Source organism: Vulpes vulpes, chromosome 12 (genome assembly GCF_048418805.1).
Source record: "Vulpes vulpes isolate BD-2025 chromosome 12, VulVul3, whole genome shotgun sequence".
Taxonomy (NCBI): Eukaryota; Metazoa; Chordata; class Mammalia; order Carnivora; family Canidae; genus Vulpes; species Vulpes vulpes.
Genome location: NC_132791.1, coordinates 96,045,664 through 96,066,156, shown reverse-complemented (window position 1 = coordinate 96,066,156; position 20,493 = coordinate 96,045,664). Strand labels below are relative to the sequence as shown.

The 20,493-nt window shown below is 50.1% G+C and overlaps 1 protein-coding gene and 1 long non-coding RNA gene across 2 annotated transcripts; one reads left to right on the top strand and one right to left on the bottom strand.

Moving 5' to 3' along the window:
- Positions 1-1,832: 1,832 nt before the first annotated feature.
- Positions 1,833-20,482, bottom strand: LOC112911109 (uncharacterized). Its single transcript, XR_011995702.1, has 4 exons — positions 20,389-20,482; positions 15,975-16,157; positions 11,624-11,827; positions 1,833-3,890 (listed from the first exon to the last, which is right to left on the bottom strand). It is a non-coding gene; the product is annotated as an uncharacterized lncRNA (long non-coding RNA).
- On the top strand, positions 19,156-20,205 carry PPP1R3G (protein phosphatase 1 regulatory subunit 3G). Its single transcript, XM_072729208.1, has one exon. The coding sequence runs from the start codon at positions 19,290-19,292 to the stop codon at positions 20,088-20,090; it is 801 nt and encodes a 266-aa protein (XP_072585309.1). The 5' UTR covers positions 19,156-19,289; the 3' UTR covers positions 20,091-20,205.
- Positions 20,483-20,493: the final 11 nt, after the last annotated feature.

Here is a 20,493-nt window from a genome sequence, read left to right as displayed (position 1 = left end):
CTCTCTCCTTCTCTCTCTCTCTCTCTCTCTCTCTCAAATAAATGAACAGAATCTTTTTTTTTAAATGTGGGAAAAAAGAACATTGAAGATTATATCCATAAACCTGGTGTAGGAATATAGGAAATGGGGAGAACTTGAACATTCTGGGATGACAACTGTCATAAAAAATTATTTTGATCCAAATGCAAGGAGAGTTTTTCTTAAAAGTATTTAATAGGCTTAAAAAAACTATTGATAGGGGAGCAACCCGGGTGGCTCAGGGGTTTAGCGCCGCCTTCAGCCCAGGGCCTGATCTTGGAGACCCGGGATCGAGTCCCAGGTCAGGCTCCCTGTGTGGAGCCTGCTTCTCCCTCTGCCTGTGACTATGCCTCTCTCTCTGTATGTCTCTCATGAATAAATAAATAAAGTCTTAAAAAAAAAAACTACTGATAGGGATACAAAGAAGTTTTAAAGAGAAGACAAGGAAATTGATAGGGTACCATCAAAATCCCCTGCTCAGTCTGTATAGATTTACCCAGACCAAATCCATCTCTTCTCTTTGCCCATGTGACACTGAGTAAACTGAGAGAACTAGATTTGAGTGACAAATAATTTTTTATTTTTTTATTATTATTATTATTTTAGGATTTTACTTATTTATTCATGAGAGACACACAGAGAGAGAGGCAGAGACACAGGCAGAGGGAGAAGCAGGCTCCGTGCAGGGAGCCCAATGTGGGACTCGATCCCGGGTCTCCAGGATTACACCCTGGGTTGAAGGCAGGCTCCAAACCGCTGAGCCACCCAGGGATCCTGGGACAAATCTTTTTTTTTTTTTTTTTCAAATCATTAAAAAAAAACAAAACAGTTTCATTTAGATATAATCCTCATGTCATACAATTCACCCATTGTATATGGTTCAAATGTTTTTAGTGTATTCACAGATACATGCAATCATCAACATAGTCAGTGTTAGAATGTTTCACTGTATTTCACCAGAAACCTACGTCCTTTAGCTCTCATTCCCTGCCTCTCCAGTCCCCCTAATCCTAAACAACCATGAATCTACTTTCTATCTTAATGGATTTCCCTATTTGGGATATTTCATATATATGAAATCTTATAATTTATGGTCTTTTGTGTCTGGCTTCTTTCATTTGGCATATTTTCAAGGTTCATCCAAGTTGTAGTATGTGTCATAACTTTCTTTCTATGCTGTAATAATATCCCATTGTATGTATATACTATATTCTGTTTTTCTATTCACCTGTTCATGGACACTTGGGTTCCAGCAGCATGGGAGACGAGGATGATGCCTATGAATCCTCTCCTGCTACAAATACAAGGATTAATCCTGGATAAAATATACACATATTCCTAGTAAATTATACTTTACATTCATAAAGTTGATTGTTTTAAGTTGGATAAAAAAGCCCACATAACTCCCTTTCTTTTTAATACGTAACTACGTTTAAAAGAATGAAATGCAGACCCTTGGTATCAGAAATACAGAGAAAGACAGAACCCAAGTGGTAAAAAGCAGCTGATGCAGGAGTCTGGGCTGGATCCCAGTAGGAGGGGCTGAGGGCCACAGTAAATGCCCAGGAGCTCAGAGATGTGTGCTCAGTGCTCGGCTGGAAGTACCAAGGAAGGAGGCCCTCTTTCCTAGGCTTCACTGGCAGGGTAACAATGACAGGTCAGGGCCTCAGGGCCGTGTTTGAGAGTGAGGTGGACGGGGTGAACCCAACACTTGCATGGCCCAAGAACTGAAGCCTGAGAAAATAATATAAAATCAAGGCCCGTGACCAGTGAAACCCCAGGGTGCTCGCATAAAGAAACTTCGTAGTCTTCTGTACTGTGCCAACATCTTTATCACCAACGGCTCACAGGACCCCCACAGAAAACCAGGAAAACGAGTTCGGTTCCTTCACAAAGTATTACAAGCCATTGGGAGAAATAAACATTATGCAGAGCTGCAACACCCAGAAACTGCATATTTACACCATCACTGAGGACATTGTAATATGTCTAACTTTCTGGAAATGGAGGTCTTTTATACGTGTGTATTGGCCAACTTTTGTGTAATTAAACTCTGGTACTTTTGTATAAAAGTAAGATTTCAGTACTGATATTTTGCTTTTTTTTTTTTTCTATTCTCCTGGTTTAAAATGCTATTATTCAAATTTCCTGATAATACTTAGTTCCCCTCAATCTCAGAACCTTGCTGTGTTTTTCTTCTCCCATCATAGTTTTATTTAATTTATAATCTCTTTTTTAGAAAGGCCTGAGGCAAGTATGGGCAGTGGTAGGAAGTAGCACAAAGGGAAGGATTAGAAGCCTTCTTGATTCTGAGCTGTCCATCCTTTTCTAACGAAAGTTCATCTATTTTAAGGCTGTTCTTTAAAAAGATAACAAAACAGAAAAAACAAAATCCACGTTCACCACCTCCCTCGTCCTGGGTGACCCTCAGGACAAAACTCCTGTCTCTGTGCAAACGGACGTGAGTTCCTGGCCCCTTCAGTTGATTTCTGGAGTTGGATGCTCCTGGAGACACCACACAGCTCAGAATCTGTGATTCCTCATGAGTGTGTAACTGCTGGATCGGGGGCAAACCAAAGCCTGCCACAACCAGGAAGGGCAGGGAAGAAGGAAGTCACATGGAATGGACCTTGGTACGACCCATGAGGTAATGATGTCCCCAAGGTCAAGGGGACCATGTTGGCAGATGGCATGGCCAGTCCACCACTAGGCCTGTGGAACTGCTCGCTCCCAAACCAGCCCTCCAACAAATGCATTTCCGTCTCTCCACTTCCCTCCTCAAGAGACATAGGAGGAATCTCTGTGGGCATTTCCCCTTCATTACAAAGCTGTCCTGAGTAGCATCGTTTAAGTGGGGTAAGGGGGGTAGCTCGCTTAGACTTTTTTTTTTACAATGGCATAATCTAGGAAGACGGGGAAAAAGCCTTGGTCCAAAGGCCTTGGTCCCATGATGCAGCAGTGCAAGAGATGGCTGAGGCTGGGCTTTACGGGTCCACTGTACCCCCAGGGAGAGCCAGATGTTATTTTGGGGAGATTGGAGTCCCTCCCTAGCAGCCACATTAACTGAACTTCCATTTCCAGACCTTCGTGCCTTCCCTGACTTCCCCATATCCGTCCCGGCACCTTCTGCTCATCCAATCCTCCTTACCCCTCTCCCCTCCTTTGTTTTTAGCAGGTATCATCACTCACACTCATGTGACTATGATCTGAGCCCCTCCAGAATATCTGACAGTCCCAGGACTTTGGCTTCCTCACCTCTGCACCCAGCACCAGTACCGTGCTATTTGTTCAGTGAATGAGCAAGAATCTTCCCGACCGTTACTTCTCAGCAGGTCTCACGTTGGGTACCACTGTGGACCGTCATGGGGAGCCATCTCCTGGGGTTGGAGCCATCCTTTTAGTGATTGCTGAGCCTCTGTAGGCAACACATCCCCTGGAATCCTTTTAGTGATTGCTGAGCCTCTGTAGGCAACACATCCCCTGGAATCCTTCCAACAGCTGCCCCACTTACCCCAAGACCCTGAACAATTCTCTTCATCTCTGTTCACACAGCACATTGGTAACCTGCCCTGGGGACTGTCATCTGCTTCCCAGGACCTGGCTGGACACACTTTGCCTCCCAGAAAAGGAATGTGACCTGCCGAGTGGGGACGGTGGTCCAGGGGGAGCTGCCTGCCTAGTGATCTGAAGCTCTGCAGTGAGCTTATAGCCAGTTTCTTTCAGATCTAGTAGACTCTTCCTGGCCCAGAATCTTCTGGAACATTGCAGGAGTCCATCCTCAATCTGCTTTTAATAGTACATTCTTACAAGGGATCCGGGTCCTGGGATATTCTCCATTCCAAACTCAAAGTTTTTGAACTTCTATCTGCTGGCTGGAGAAAAGGAAATAAATAAATAAACATTAATCAAAATAAGGATGACGGATGAATCAGTCTTCCCATCTTGCTCACAGAAATTGCTGTTTCAGCTGGCCCTGATTGGTTCTCTGGCAAATTAGATGTGATATCTGTAAATTAAATAATTTCTCAGCACATGGAGGCTGGCTTTGCTAAAAGAAAGTGATTCAGGAGATTGAGGAGAACCCTCAGGAGCTTTTATAACCCAGCTGAGCAGTCAGGCACGGCCACAGCTGTGGTCTCCTGCTGGTTACGGGTTCGAGAGGTTGGGGGTGTGGGGACATTAAATACCAGAGGGCAAGGGGATGATTTGGGAGGCGGACTATCATAGAGTGGAATTCAGGGATTTGTTTTGTGACTCTTACAGAAAATTTTATATTCGGCAAATGGAAAAATTACCAATTTTAATCAATTTAGGCTTTACCCATATAAAGCAAGCAGTATTAAAACAAATTAAATACCAGGTGGTAGCAAACAAGTTGTGCCGAGGCATTTTCACCATCATGATAAATGGAATAATAAAATTATCCAATATGAATACACAACAGGGAGATTTAAAATTTGCGTGAACATCAGTGAATGCTTGGATATAGGAATATCGTAGGGATAAATTAACTTCCACATATTTAAAATCTTCTATCAAGAACACCCTGCATTTATCTCTGTGTTGGATACGCTCTGTTTTCTTTTTTCCCTTAAAAAAAAAAAGATCACAGTTCCTCCCACTCTGATTTATTTTAGACTTGGGCTCATAGATTTGGTCTTCGCTTGTTTACAAACAGATGTTTGCCTTACAGCTGTGTCATCTGTTTGCACACCCATTTTGTGAAGTCCAGTTGAGGCTCTAGCCGGTTTTTAAAAGCAACAGTAAATGGCTTGGGGAAGGAGCAAAGACAAGGTCAACACCTGGAGCAGCGCAGGGAGCCAAACTTCCGACAGGAGCCACTGTTTGGTGACACAAGGGGTCAAACACCCTCCAGCCAGCACCTCCCAACCCCTCGCCCTGCACAGTGCCAGAGTTGCTGTTTACTGTCCTGACTTCCACAGAGCAGCAACTATTGATCACAACTGAGTGCAAACTTAAGAGGACAACAGTGTGCTCATCCGGAAGAAAACCCACGTCAAAACGCGTATGGGTTGGTGTCTCCCCGTGGCGTAGGTCCAAGTGCTGTGTGACCCCTGGCTTGGTTTTTCCACGCTGCTGCCCTTATCACTCATATACCCAGCATCCATTGCAGGTCTATCCTGTAGGTCTGCAGAGTTTAAGTCTCATGTGCGTTATATTTGTGACTGTTTTGTTGACCTCTGTGTCCCTGACACCTAGAAGAATGTCTGGCATGTGATCGGCATGCAATAAATGTGTGCTGAATTGAATGCACGATGCCAATAACAGGTCATATCAGAAAACAATCACTGAAGGCAATTTGCATGGATTTTCTTCTTTAAGTAGGCACTAACATTATTCCATTTTACAGGTGAGGAAGAGCTCAGGGAGAGCAAATGAGTTGCAGAAATGGTCTCCCAGGAACTTATGCAGATCAAGCCTCCTATCCCACACTCCGGGAAAATTGCAAAGACCAGCTAGACACGATCCCTATCCTCCAAGCAGAAATATGCTCATTGGAGAAAAGATTCGGAAACAAGGGGATCCCTGGGTGGATCAGCGGTTTAGCGCCTGCCTTCGGCCCAGGGCCTGATCCTGGAGTCCCTGGATCGATTCCCACGTCAGGCTCCCTGCATGGAGCCTGCTTCTCTCTCTGCCTGTGTCTCTGCCCCTCTCTCTCTGTGTTTCTCATGAATAAGTAAATAAAATCTAAAAAAAAAAAAAAAAGTCAGACCCAACGAGAGCAGTAAATGGTAAAAAGTAAGCCAGAGAAGCCTGCGATAAACTCTGGGTCTGAGGGAGTGGCAAGGGGCAGATAGGAAAGGATGAACACTAAGATACTGACAGGATTCTTGCTGGATGAGATTATGAATGTTTATACTTTCTATTTCCTACTTTACCTGTATTTTCTAATTTTTCCCTAACGAGTAAGTACCACTTTTGTATTAAGGAAAACAATTTGGGATCCTTGGGTGGCGCAGCGGTTTGGCGCCTGCCTTTGGCCCAGGGCGTGATCCTGGAGACCCGGGATCGAATCCCACGTCGGGCTCCCGGTGCATGGAGCCTGCTTCTCCCTCTGCCTGTGTCTCTGCCTCTCTCTCTCTCTCTGTGACTATCATAAATAAATAAAAATTTAAAATAAAATAAAATTGGGAAAACTAAAAATATGTATAAGTCAGAATGTGTAGGAAGAAAAACAAGTAGCTGTTTCAAATGGCTCATAAAAGGAAAATACCAAACCCTGTCCTAACCAGGGTTCCTTTAGAAAAAAAAAAAAAAAAGGAAAACAATTTATCTTAGGAGATTTTCTCTTAAAAACTGAAAAACACCCGGTGCCTGGGTGGCTCAGTCAGTTAGGGGTCCGACTGGGTTTTGGCTCCGGTCATGGTCTCAGGGTTGTGAGATGGAGCTCTGCCCCGTGCTCTGCCCTGGGTGTGGGACTCTCTCTCCCTCGCCCTCTGCGCCTCCTCCTACTCACGGTTGTTCTCTCTCTCTCTCTCTCAAAAAGAAAAAAAAATTTGAAAAATACATTTTCTAAGGCAAGCTTCCCCCTGTCATTGCCATTTGGCTTCCCCTGTACCAGGCTTTATATCGATTTATTTTGGTAACTTTTCAATGATAGTCTGTGTCAGCAGGTATATGGCAATGTATTTATGGTTAAGGTTTAACTTAATATGGTTTTGAGAAAATAATTTTAAATATACATATATTTATATATTATTAAAATATATATAAAAATGCTATATAAAATATATATTAAGCATTTTTTTCAAACCATATTAAATTTAACCTTAACCTAAGGAGTCAGGAAGTGCTGCTGAGGAAAGAAATATACCTCCGGTTACTTTTCACAACCTCCAATAAGCAGGGTCAGGACTCAGGTGAGATAAGATAGGCATTTGGTGTGCGCACAAAATTTAAGGGGGCACCAAAAAACTCAGCAATCAAGATAAATATTTTACTTCAATATTTTAAAAATCAAAATTGTGCAAGAAACTCATGAGAAGCAAAATATAAAAATTTTAAATAAAAACAGAACCAGTAAAAGGGTGGGAGGACAGATCCCAGTTACATGGGGCTGAAACTTATAATTGCAAGTATTATAGGGTTTTCCCTTCAGTGTCCGTGGTTCTTCGTCACACTGCTTCCAAGAATGAAGAGGTGGACAAGACCAAGAGTGGTGGGCAGCAAAGCAAAGTTTATTGAGTGATAGTTACAAAGCTCCCGAAGAGGGAGGGGATGCGAGAGGGTCTCCATTGGAGTTTTTAAGTCTAGGGGTTTTTATGGCTTTGTTGGTGGGCTCTCTTAATCCAATTAACCCTCCATAAGCCTGTCCCCCAATCAGGTTTTTGTCATCCACCTGTCCCATGGGGAAGGGTGGAGGGCTCCTTCCACAGTCACGTAAAATCCTTTTAAGGGTGGTTTCCTCTTAGGTCAGGGGCCCGTTGTCCCCGGCTGCGTCTCTTCCAATTACCCTTCATTACAGGGTGGTGGAGAGGGAAATTTTGGAAAACCTCCATCATGTTTCTTTCACATGGCAGTTGTAAAAGATGTATTATGGGTTTGCACTTGCAAGTGCAGGAAGCTAATAAACTCTATTTCACATAATTACCCTAAAAGAAAAATCTTCCTTTCCACATGAGCCTCTTTCTTCAGAACATTTCACAACATGGCATCTGGCTTCTGGAGAATGTCAGTTAAGAGAGAGAGCCAGAGAGTGTCAACAGAAGGCCTAGCATGGAAGTGGCGTCCTATCACTATTCAGTAGGAAGGGGCCCTGGGCTCTACCCACACTCCAGGATAAGAGATTACATAGAACTGGAGCACATCACAATACGCAACCACAAAATCTGCCACTTTGGCATGAGGATTATTTTGAGCTGAAGAAAATTAAGAAATAGTAGACAAAGGAAAAAGGCTCTCTGCCCTCCCCCTGTCTGGCTAGAAGCATCATATAAATTTCTATTTGTAAAGCTGTTTTCCTCTCCTTACCAGGAAGAGGCAACTCTTAGACTCTCAATCCCTGGAGATGACTCTAGATTCACATCAGCTCAGACAGCAACGGAGGAATCTATATAACTAACCTTACTATAGCAACACTATTTTCTGCTGGTTTTCCCTGTACATTTACCTTCCGGCGTTTGCCACCTCTAAAAGGGTTTATCCCTGGGACACCCGGGTGGATCAGCAGTTGAGCGTCTGCCTTTGGCTCAGGACGTGATCCTGGAGACTCAGGATCAAGTCCTGCATCGGCCTCCCCGCAGGGAGCCTGCCTCTCTCTCTGTGCCTGTCATGAATAAATAAATAAAATCTTTTTTTTAAAAAAGGGGGGGTTTATCCCTTTTCCTTTGTCTTGTCACTTCTCTTTTTGCTCTTTGTTAAGAACGAAGATAAGAGGATGTTAAGTCCAAGTTCTAACCACTGACCGTCCCTGTGAGTTACTCATCACTGAGTTTCTCCCCCGTGAATTAGTGCTGCACATTTCTTTTCTCCTATTAATCCATCTTTTGTCAGCTTAATTTCCCAGAGCCCCAAGTGCAGAACCTAGTAATTTAGAAGAAAAGTTTTCTCCTTCTCCCTATAGCCTGAACATCAGGAAGCAGGACTCCTGGGAGTTATGCGGGAGCTGTGGTGCTGTGGGTGCTGGCCTCGTAGCACACCACTGGCTCAGTGCAGGGTGGGCCACGGAGACATCCTGGAAGCCATGCTGACGGCAGACGTCTAGTAATAATACCTCACATAGACATGCAAGTCATTGCACACCCACCACCTAAACATACTCCATTAAATTGGAAGATGTGTCCCCAACTTGTTCACCCCTCATCTGGATCCCAAAGTGCTACTGGACATTCCAACACCACCTCACACAAATGGTCTTAATTAACTGTGGTTAAAATTCCATACCCCTGCGAATTTATGCTATATGTTGGCAAATTGAACTCCAATAAAAACATATACAATAGTAATAAGAATAATTTCAAAAAATTTTTATGAATGCACAACTGTGAATACATCAGGAGGGGGTCAAGGAACACTTAAGCTTCAGAAGCTTCACTGTAAATCTGTCTCAGAGCCAAAGTCACCATTACTGACTAGGTTGATCCAAAAAAATGTCACAAAGGAAGTAAAATTTGGACATTGCCTTAAAGACCAGGTCATGGGCAGCCCCAGTGGCCCAGTGGTTTAGCGCCACTGCCTTCGGCCCAGAGCATGATCCTGGAGACCCAGGATCGAGTCCGACGTCGGGCTCCCTGCATGGAGGGAGGTCCCTGCTCAGCAGGAAACCTGCTTCTCCCTCTGCTTGTGTCTCTGCCTCTCTCTCTCTCTGACTCTCATGAATAAATAAATTAAAAAAAAAAAAACAGGTCATTTCAAAAAGTGGAGGTGGGGGCAGGATGTTCCAGGCAATGAGAAGAGCAAAGGCACTTTTTTCTTTTTTAAGATTTTATTTATTTATTTGAGAGACAGAGAGCATGTGAGAGAGCACAAGCAGGGGGAGGGGCAGAGGGAGAGGGAGAAGTAGGCTTCCTGCTGAGCAGGGACCCCCCCCCCCCAACACAGGATTGGATCCCAGGACCTGAGATCATGACCTGAGCTGATGGCAGACACTTAACTGACTGAGCCATCCAGGTGCCCTGCAATAGCACTTTTAAGGGAAGAAATTTTAGAAGAGCACTAGTTTTCAAATGTGATGGTGATAATGGTGGTGATGGTGATGATGATGATCATGGTGATGATAAGGGTGATGGTGATGATGATGATAATGGTGCTGGTGATGATGATCATGGTGATGGTGATGATGATGATGACATTGTTTTGCTGTGGAGTCCTTTCCTCAAACAATATGTTGGGGAATCTCAATAATGTAAAATACGTAAAGGTACAGTTTCTCAGCTAGATTTGGAGCAGAAGGCACAGAGCCCTGTTGTCTCAGCTCACATCAGCCCAGGGAGCCCCTAGAAGAATTCCACAGAAAATAACTCATTAAGGTGAATAGAGAAGAGGGGATGCAAAAGTGGTTGGAGTCGGATTATTTCTGGGTAAGGAGTTTGGACTATACTTGGGAGACGGATGTGGATGGTGTCAAAGCAGAGAGCGGGTAAGACTCCTCCATCAGGGCTGTGCCAAGGGACTGGAGGAGGTCATGCTAGATGACTCACGGGGATAGGAAAAGGACAAGACGGCCCCACTATAACAAAAGGAAGAATGGGTGGAGGAGTAAGAGCAGGCAGCCAAAGGTAGCCAACGAGAGGGAAGAGTCAAGTGTTATAATGAACTCAATTTTTAAATATTAATCCTACGAATGCTTTATATTTTTAAGATTATGGCAAAATAAACATAACACAAAATTTATCTGCAGGTGCTTTAAAATATCTACAACTTAATAAAAAGATACTTGCACAAGACAAAGGATTCAAACAGTACAAAAGGATCTGCAATAAAAGTGTTTTCCTCCCACCTCCTGTCCCAGTCCTTTAGCTTCACTCCCCAGAGGCAACCCCTGCAGCAGGATTTTTCCGGAAAAACATCATCCATAAACAAACAGATATATGTTTTGCATATTTTTTTAAAGATTTATTTATTTATGATAGAGAGAGAGAGAGAGAGAGAGAGAGAGAGGCAGAGACACAGGCAGAGGGAGAAGCAGGCTCCATGCAGGGAGCCCGATGTGGGACTTGATCCCGCGACCCCAGGATCACACCCTGGGCTAAAGGTAGGTGCCGAACCGCTGAGCCACCCAGGGATCCCCTGGATATATTTTTTTCACATAAAACTTTTGTCCTTTTTTTGTTCATTTGTTCATATTTTTTCACTGAACAAACTAACCACATTTGTTCTTTTGGAGGAAACGGATGGGCGGGAGAAAGCAGAAGAGTCAACTTCAGCACAACTTCCAGATGACTGGAGAGAAAGCAGAGAGGGAGGAAGCAGCCAAGCTCTGAAGTCGGATCTGGAGCCAAATGCTGGCTCTGCCACCGGCTCGTTGATATCCTTGGGCACATTCCTTGACCCCTTTGAGGCTCCATTTATTCTCTCTTTCAAAATTATTATAATAATGCCTTCCTGTTAGGAGACCCTGGGCTGCAACCAACAGAAAGCTCAATTAAATTGGCTTAAATCAAAATGCTGTGTGGTAAGAGGTCCAAAGACAGGGTCTCATGGTTCTCGGAGGCGGAAGGGGGTTTGGAAACAAGAGTATGGATTTTTTTATTGTCCCATTTCTGGAGCAGCTACTGGCATTTTGAGCATAGGGTTCATGGATGTTAAAGATCTTAAAATGTTTGCTGCAGGGATCCCTGGGTGGCGCAGCGGTTTAGCGCCTGCCTTTGGTCCAGGGCACGGTCCTGGAGACCCGGGATCGAATCCCACAACGGGCTCCCGGTGCATGGAGCCTGCTTCTCCCTCTGCCTATGTCTCTGCCTCTCTCTCTCTCTCTGTGTGTGTGTGACTATCATTTAAAAAAAAATGTTTGCTGCAGATGGTTGCAGCAAACACTTGCCCTGCTCACAATGCCCATAGCCTTCCCACTGAGAAGTGTCAACTGAGCAACTCCGCCACAGAACCATGTCAACCTCCCATCTCCCACGCTCAGTTTGCACCTCACCTCTGTCGTGAGGTAGTTGTGATTATCGTGGGTCCGGGGACTAAGCGATTCCTCATCATCTCCTGCTCTCTCTTGGGAAAAGGCAAACATCCCTTGGAAGCTTCCTCTGACTTCTCCCTCACGTCTTACTGGCCGGGTCACTCGCACATTCCTCAACCAGTCGTGGGCTGGATGGGGGTTCCTCCGAGATCAGACGGATGCCTACTGTGGAGAGGAGTAGGGGAAAGGTGTGTGTGGGAGAGGCAGGACACCTGGCAGAAAGGAGGAAGAGGGGTGGGGGGTGCTGGCCAGCCACGTGCCCACCACACTCCCTCGCAGGCTGTCACACGCCCTATTAGGAGACCAAGTCTCAGTCACGTAGTGAGAAGGCAAGAAATGTGGGTTCCTTCCCTCCTCCCTTCAAGGAAAGATGTCAAACCCAGTTGTTTCCCAAACCTTCCTGTGTTGCCTGCCACGCAGAGGAAGAAAGCAGGCAGCCTCTGGACGAGAATGTTGAGAGGGCAAATGAGGGGCTTCCTTCTAGAAGCTGATGAAGCTCCATGGAGCCACGCAGAAGGAGTGGGTTGGTATCAACCCTAAAGTTTCGTAGGCTTACTCAGAATTGTGTCACTTAGACCAAGAACTTCAGTTTTTGTATTTATTTATGCTTGTGATCATGATTGGTGTTTGCAGCCATCCAAAGCCAAGTGAGAAAAGTTACTAAATGTAAGCAAAATGCCTTAAACAGGACAGAACATTGATACGAGAATAAGAAGGTCACTGAAACTTCAAGTGTTAATAGATAGGAAGTCAACTCGATCCTAGTGGGCTCTTTATTTTATTTCTTTAAGATTTTATCTATTTATTCATGAGAGACAGAGAGAGAGAGAGAGAAAGAGAGAGAGAGAGGCAGAGACACAGGCAGAGGGAGAAGCCGGCTCCATGCAGGGAGCCTGATGTGGGACTCGATCCTGGACCCCGGCATCATGCCCTGAACCAAAGGCAGACGCTCACCCTGAGCCACCCAAGCGTCCCTTGTTTTTATTTGTTTCTGTTTTTTGTTGTTTTGTTGTTGTTGTTTTTTAAAGCCAAAAGCAGGGCAGCCCAGGTGGCTCAGTGGTTTAGCATCGCCTTCAGCCCAGGACGTGACCCCAGAGTCCCGGGATCGAGTCCCACGCCAGGCTCCCTGCATGGATCCTGCTTCTCCCTCTGCCTGTGTCTCAGTCTCTCTGTCTCTCATGAATAAATAAATCTTAAAAAAAAAAAAAAAAGCCCAAAGCAACATGACTTGTCTCCAGTGGATCCCAGAGGGGGCTGTGCCGGGCCCACTCATGAAGGCTGAATCCTGGCTGAACGGACTCGGCCCTGGATAACTAGAGCGGTTCATTGAACCTTCAAGAACTCCAAGAGTCCATAGTGTGGCGGTCACCATCCCGGTGGGCCGGGTGGGGGTGTGCGATGGTGGCAGCAGCTCCTGACACACGGTGCAGAGCGAGTGGGGGCCTATCAGAGATCACCCAGCGCCCCCTCCACGCGCGGCCCACGGCTCTGGTTAGGTAAATCATTCGAATCTCACGTGGCTTTATTTCCCCACTTTTGAAACAAGTCAGTTGTCTACTAAGGCCTCTTCGAGCTCCTTGGCTCCGTTAGACGGCCCACATAAGAAAGAAAAATGAACCAGGCGAGCAGGGTAATTTCTTTTTTCAAATTTATTACAGCTTCATTCCATCGCCATATTTCAGTGGTGCTGACAAAAGTGGCCTAAGGTGCTACAAAATTTGATCCTTTCAAGTTGGAAGGCATTTTTCTAGGAAGTTTCCATGGCTGCATTTACGCCCCTGAAAAATCACCATGACTTCACCTTAATCAACCCAATCTCCTTCAAAAAGCTAGAGTTAGGGGGGACTGGTTCTCAAATGTTCCTGCTCTTTTAAAATACTTCAAAACAAAATAAAAAAAATAAAATACCTCAAAACGTCTTTTTGAAATACCGTAACATATTATAGATGATGTCTCTACTTAGATTCTAAGAATTAAACTGACAAAAGATGAACTTGCAAGAGGAAAGCAGAAAAAGTTCACTTCCTGTTAGTAGTGTTGTGTGAACGTGGAGGCCTTTGTTTGTAAGAAAGGAAGACCGGAAGAAACAGGTAGGCCTGAGAGCTTAGGCACCATTTGAACAAAAAACAGTAAGTCAGGGTGGGGGGGGCAGGGAGAGGAGATGTGGCAGGACAAAGGAAAAAGGGGTCTGGGCTGAGGAGGGTAAACTGTGGGAAAGTGGCCCAGAAATACATGGGGGAAGCTACCGGAAGCTAAGAGTTATTTTAGTGGGTTTGTTTGTCCAGACTCATCTTGGTGCCAGCTCTGCCTGCGGTGATAAGAATGTTTTCCTTTTCCTGGTGCAGGAAATTTATGCCCGCTTTTTGGTAGAAAGGAGGAGGCCAGAGAGCCCTTCCCCATACTTGCTGATTCTCAGTTGTCCTCACCTCAAAATAAAATAATCCATGTGCCTGCTCTGGTCTGCACGCTTGTGTCTCCTCGGAGTTCATATGTTGAAATCTAACCCCGGTGTGGAGCTACTAGGAGGTGGGGGCTTTGGGGGGAGGTGATTGGGTCATGAGGGTGGGGCCCTTACAAGCGGGATTAGTGCCCTCATGGAAGAGACCCCAGAAAGCCCCCTTGCTGCCTCCACGTGGGGCATGAACTCCATGTTCCAACCACACGAGGACACAGTGAAAAGGCAGCCGTCTGGGAAGCAGGCCCTCACCAGAAGCCAAATCTGCTGGAGCCTCGATCAGGGACTTCCATAGCCTCTGGGACTGTGAGGAGCAGTCTGCTGCTCGTAAGCCACCCAGGCTACGCTTTTCCATTAGAGCATCCCAGACAGACCAAGCCAAAGCCGAGGTGGCATATTTTGGGTCGTATGCTCTGATCGCCTTCAGTTTCCTGTTACGTAAATAATATCAGCCTGTTTACCGAACAGTCTAACCATCAAAAAAGAAAACCACTGGCAATCAAGGAAGGGTATTATCTTACGAAAAAAAAAAAAAAAGAGTTGACTGCGAGGCACAGTCTCAAAGACTAAGAATTCGTGCCTTGAGTGACAAGTTTGAACAACTCTCTTTTCTTCTTTGTCAGCCTGCACATCCAAAAAATTAGATTCTCTTGAGTCCTTTCTCATTTGTCTTGTTCTTTTTTTTTTAATTTTTATTTATTTATGGTAGTCACAGAGAGAGAGAGAGAGAGAGAGAGAGAGAGAGAGAGAGGCAGAGACAGAAGCAGGCTCCATGCACCGAGAGCCTGATGTGGGACTCGATCCCGGGTCTCCAGGATCGCGCCCTGGGCCAAAGGCAGGCGCCAAACTGCTGCGCCATGCAGGGATCCCTCATTTGTCTTGTTCTATCACAGGTTGGTGGTTTTAAAACACACCGGCCATATCTTGGACACTCTTCCATCAAGTGGGATCTAATTCCTGTCTCTGGACACACTGGCATTCATGCATGACTCACTTCTGAGGAGGACAATGTAGCAGAAGAGGCACTGGGAGGCTTCCGAGACTGGGCCATAAAGTCACGCAGCATCTGCCTCTCTCTAAGCAAACAGGTCACAAGACTGGCCCTGGGCCACTGTGCTGGCGGTCACACAGGGCTGCCTGAGGACCTCCGAGTCCAAGCATCCGATCTTCCGAGTCCCAGCATCAGATGACCCCGGCCCCAGCCTTCCAGTTGCCATGACTGGAGCCCTCCCCACCTTGTGGATTCATGCAGAAAATAAATGTGGTTATTTTAATAAGCAATTATGTCGGGGGGGGGGGTGTGCCATGGAGCAGCAGGTAACCTGGATAGATGGTAAGGCTGGGAGCCTCTCAATGCCTGCAGTAAACATTTTCGCAGCCGAGGCATGTGATATTTGAAGTTGGACCAGACACATTTCAGTGGGGTGGCCTACATTTTAAAGTTATTTTCTGAGGCACCTGGGTGGCTCAGTCGGTTAGGTGTCCGCCTTCTGCTCAGGTCATGGTCCCAGGGTCCTGGGATGGAGCCCACATTGGGCTTCCTGCTCATCTCTGTTCTCCCTCTTCCCCTCCCACCCTGTCCCCTACCCTTGTACTCTCTGTCTCAAATAAATAAAATCTTTTTTAAAAGTTTCATTTAAACTTTTAAAAGTTTCATTTAAAAAAATAGTTATTTTGCATCATTTAATGATCGACTTCAGGCATCCAGATCCTTGTGTGGAGGAGACCTGGGCCCTGTCCTGGGTGGAAGCTCAGGAGAAAGGGAGCCTGGGGCCTGAGGCCACCCACTGTGTCCACATCTTTCAGGAGATGCGGGAGTACCCCAGAGGCCCCGTGGGCCCCAAGTGGAGTGCTTACCTCTCCCGCTTCTGAAGTCTTCCCGTGGCTTCTGAGCGACAGAGCTGTTTCCTGAGTGCTCATGCTCTGTCCCTCTGTGGGCTCATCCTTCTCCTGGGCCAGCTAGAGCCTGTGCCAGCTAGAGCTGCTGAGAGCTCGGTCCTGGGCCCTCGTCCTCTTCTCAACTCGAGATCTGTCCATCCTCTGTGGTGTAATAAAAATATGTAGTACGGCTTTTTCACCGGTCCTGGCACGGAACTCCTACAACCCTGGAAATTTCCCAAGGGGTGGGAGTGCCTTATCTTATAAGCCCCTTTGGATCACACCTATTTACACTAATGAGATGATTTAGGGTAGGGCCTCTAGGTGGCCTCAGGATAGCCCAGGGAGGAGGAGGAGGGGGCTGGAGACTGAGCTCCAGGAAAGCTCTTGAACAAGAAGCTTCAGAGAGCTTCCAGGTTGGTGAACACATTGCTGGGAGGGGATACACGGCGAGGGGGCGAGGGCTTGGATGCTCTGAACTCCTTCCCCACATCTGTTTCATTTCACTGGTCCTGAGCTCTATCCTTCATACAATGGATAAGCTGGTAAATACAGGTGGAGTGTTTTCCCGTGTTGGGGAGGAAACACTTTTCCTCTACCCTGTTAGGTTGTGACCAGAGCCTGCAGGTTAAACTGACAAAGACAGATTAACAGGAGAAAAGGTTTATCTCATAATGCACACAGGCGCTTCACTAGAAAGGAGTGAAAACCCAAAAAGCTGTTAGGCCAAGGAGCTAAGAGACCACCTTGCCAAAGGGTGATAAATTGTGGAAAAGTGACAGAGGAAAACGTGCCTGGGCTTCTAGGGGCAGTAATCGTGGGAAGGTAAAATATACAGGGGAAATGAATGGACAATAAAGGTTATTGTCAGGTTAATGTGGGTTATGTAAGTTTATGCAGACTTAAGTCAGCATCATCTCCAGGGTCATTTCTGGTGATTAAGAGAGGGAAACACGTTTATAAGTGGATATTTATTATGCTACTTTTACAAGGGAAAATTATGCCCTGTTTTAGGCAAAAAGTGGAAGGACAGAGATCTCGAGCCTGTTCTCTTTAATTGCTTTTGAAAAATAAGCCTTACGATGAAGTAGCATATTTGGGAGAGCATATTCTTATCCCCTTCACCCGAGTCCTATGAGCCATTCTGGTGGACTGCTGAACCTGAAAGCGCAGACTGTGGGGACCCCAAATCTGTAGTTGGCTGGGCCACAGTGTGGTGGCCTGGGCACATCACTTGTATCTGGCATCTGAGAGGGGGCAGTCCCACAGGAGTGAGCCCTTTAACCTGCAGTATCTGATGCTACACCCAGGTAGTTGCAAACAGACTTCAACTGTTGGTGTCAGAGAATTGGTGTCAGAAAGAACCAGAGAATCTACTAAGCTCAAAATGCCCCAGGGGCACCTCGGCGGCTCTCAGCGGTTGAGCATCTCCCTTTGGCTCAGGTCGTGACCCCGGGGTCCAAGGATCGAATCCCCACGGGGCTCCCAGCAGGGAGCCTGCCTCTCTCTCTCTCTGTGTGTCTCATGAATAAATAAAATCTTTTTAAAAAGTGCCCCAAATGGGATTCATGATCTTGCCATCCCTCTATTCCTTCTCTTGATGGTCCCTGCCCCAGGGAACCCTACTGCCTCTGGTAACTGCTCACTTCTAAATCCTCAAGGCATCTCCCCTCCCCCCGCCCGCTATATGGGTCCATAAGCACAGGATGCTGGCTTCACCCCTAAATAGCTCTCAGATATGTCCACCCACCACGTCACCATTCATTCCTCTTGACCTAAGTATGATCACCTTTCATTTGAAAGGCTGTGATGGTCTCCTAAGAGTCACACCCACAGTGCCTCCATCCCCCACAACCTGCTCTTCATTCTGCTTCCAGAACGAGCTTTCAAAACTTAAAATCTGGTTAGTCACACCTATGATTCAAAATCCTTCAGCGATTTCTCAATCCTCAAGGCCCCGAGCGGCCGGCCCCTTCCTACCCCTGCATCCTCAACGCTCCAACCTTGCGCCCTGCACGAGCCTGAGAGTGAGGCCTCCTTGAGCCCCAGTCCTTAGGCCCCTCACCTTCCTTGGTCCCCGTCCCGCCGTGGGCACATGCCCCGGTGAGGGTAGTAGCCAGAGCACTAACTCAAGATCCCTTCAGAACCCTTCTTTATCCTCCAAACAGTTTGCAAATTTTGTGTTTAACTCCAGCATATATAAATGTTCACCGAAATGTAAAAGCAACGTCGCCTCCTCCAGGGACGTGCTGCAAAAGGCCCACAGGCGCATGGGGGGCGCCTCGCAGGCTCCAGGTCGGCCGCACCTGCCGCCTTCAGTCCTGGCCGCGGCTCGGCTGCTCGCGGGCCCTCCCGGCCAGACCCCCCGCCCCCCCCCCCCCCCCCCCCGGAGACCGCGCGAGGTCAGGTCAGCGTCCCCGACGCCCCGGGGCCCCGCAGGCCCGCTCCCTCCCCGGAGCCCTGGCTCTGCCCGCCTCACACCTTCGGGAGCACGGAGGCCCGGGACGGCCCCAGCCCCTCGGGGACGCTGACCCGCGGCAGCCCGGGGCCACCAGCGGCCACGCGGCCAAGTCGGCCTGCAACGCCCGGGGCCGCGCCCCCCGCCCACCGCCGCAGCCGCAGCCGCCGTGCTAGGGCCCCGCGAGGTGGGGGGAGGGGCGGGGCGGCGGTCCCGGGGGGGCGGGGTCGGTCCCGGGGGGGGCGGGGCGCGCGGGGTCGGTCCCGGGGGGCGGGGTCGGTCGGGGGGGGGCGGGGCGCGCGGAGTCGGTCCCGGGCCCGGGCCTGGGCCCCCAGCGCGGCGGGCGGGGCCGGGGGAGGGGCGGGGCCGTGCGCCCGGGGCCCGCGCTAATGGCCTCCGGCGGCTCGGGGCGCGGCCCCCCGGGCACCCAGGGGAACGCGCGGCGGCGAGGTCGGGGCCCGGGCGCCCCGAGGTCCGCGAGCGCAGGCGGGAGGGAGCGCTCCGCCTCCCGCGGGCTTCCCTAGCCGCGCGCCGGCCCCGGGGGGCTTCCTGGAGGAGGCGACTGCGCTGCGCCCGCCGGGACCGGGACCGGGAGCGGGACCAGGACCGGCGCCGGGCGGGAGGAGGAGGGAGGAGGAGGGAGGAGGAGGGAGGCCCGCCCGCCCCGCCGCCGGTGTCCCGCCGTCCGCGCTCCCCGCCCCGGGCCCTCCCCCGCCGCGGGCAGGCTCAGCCGCGAAGCCGGCCCCGCGTCCGCGCCCCCTCCTGCCCTCCCGCCCGGGCCCGGCGGCCGCCGCTAAAACCCGAGGCTCCGGGGCCGGGCCGGGCCCGACGGCCGCATGGAGCCCCCCGCCGAGGAGGACGCGGCGGCCCGGCAGCGGGAGGAGCCCCCGGAGGCCCGCGGCGGCCCGCGCCCGGCGTCCGTGCCCGCGGCCCGGCTCCTGCAGGCGGCGCTGCTGCGGGGGGCGCGGCCGGGCCCGGGCGCCGAGGGCGGCTGCTGCGCCAAGTGCACGAAGCGGGTGCAGTTCGCCGACGCGCTGGGGCTGAGCCTGGCCAGCGTGCGGCGCTTCAGCGAGGCCGACGAGCCGCGGGTGCCGCCCGCCGTGCTGCTGCGCCTCGGCGGCCCCCCGCGCGCCCCGGCCCCGGCCCCGGCCCCGGCCCCGGCGCCGCGCCCCCGCCTGCGGCCGCTCTTCCAGCTCCCCGGGCCGGGCGCGGCGGCCGAGCGCCTGCGGCGGCAGCGCGTGTGCCTGGAGCTTGTGCAGTGCCCGGCGGCCGGGGGCGCGGCGGTGACGGGCTCGGGCCGCGTGCTGGGCTGCCCGGGGCCGCGGGCCGTGGCGGTGCGCTACACCTTCACCGAGTGGCGCTCCTTCCTCGACGTGCCGGCCGAGCTGCAGCCCGAGCCCGCCGAGCCGGAGCGGGGGCCGGGGCCGGGGCCGGGGCCGGAGCGGGAGCCGGGCGCCGAGCGCTTCCACTTCTCGCTGAGCCTCCCGCCCTGCCTGCAGCCCGAGGCCGGGGACGCCGCGCCGGGCGCCGCCGTGCACTTCGCCGTGCGCTTCCGCTGCGCCCAGGGCGAGTTCTGGGACAACAACGCGGGCGCCAACTACACGCTGCGCTTCGGGCGCCCCCCGGACGCGCCCTGAGCCGCGCACCTGCCCGCGCCCCCGAGCCCCCGCGCCCCCGCACCTGCCCGCGCCCCCGCGCCCCGGAACCCCCGCGCCCTGAGCCCCGCACCTGCCCGCGCCCCGAGCCCCCGCACCTGCCCGCGCCCCCGCCTCCTCCTGCGCGAAGGTCCTGGCCCTGCGCGCGGCCGCCGACCTCGGGACTCGCTGCCAGCCGTGGACGCGCATCCTCGCGGGCGCCCGGGCCTTCGCCTGCTCCTCAACCTCCCCCGCTCCGGGGTGTGGGGGGGTGGCTGGGCTGTCCTTGTTTGCCCCTTACCTGCGGTCTGGGTGTTTGCACAGCCCGGACGTGATTTCCGTGGGCCTCTGCGTACACCTGTCCTTGAAGGAGTAAAGGCCACCTGCACACCCCCTGTGCACGCTG

Excerpts from the sequence above, each read along its gene's own strand:
- PPP1R3G (XM_072729208.1), top strand. The coding sequence starts at position 19,290 with ATGGAGCCCCCCGCCGAGGAGGACGCGGCGGCCCGGCAGCGGGAGGAG.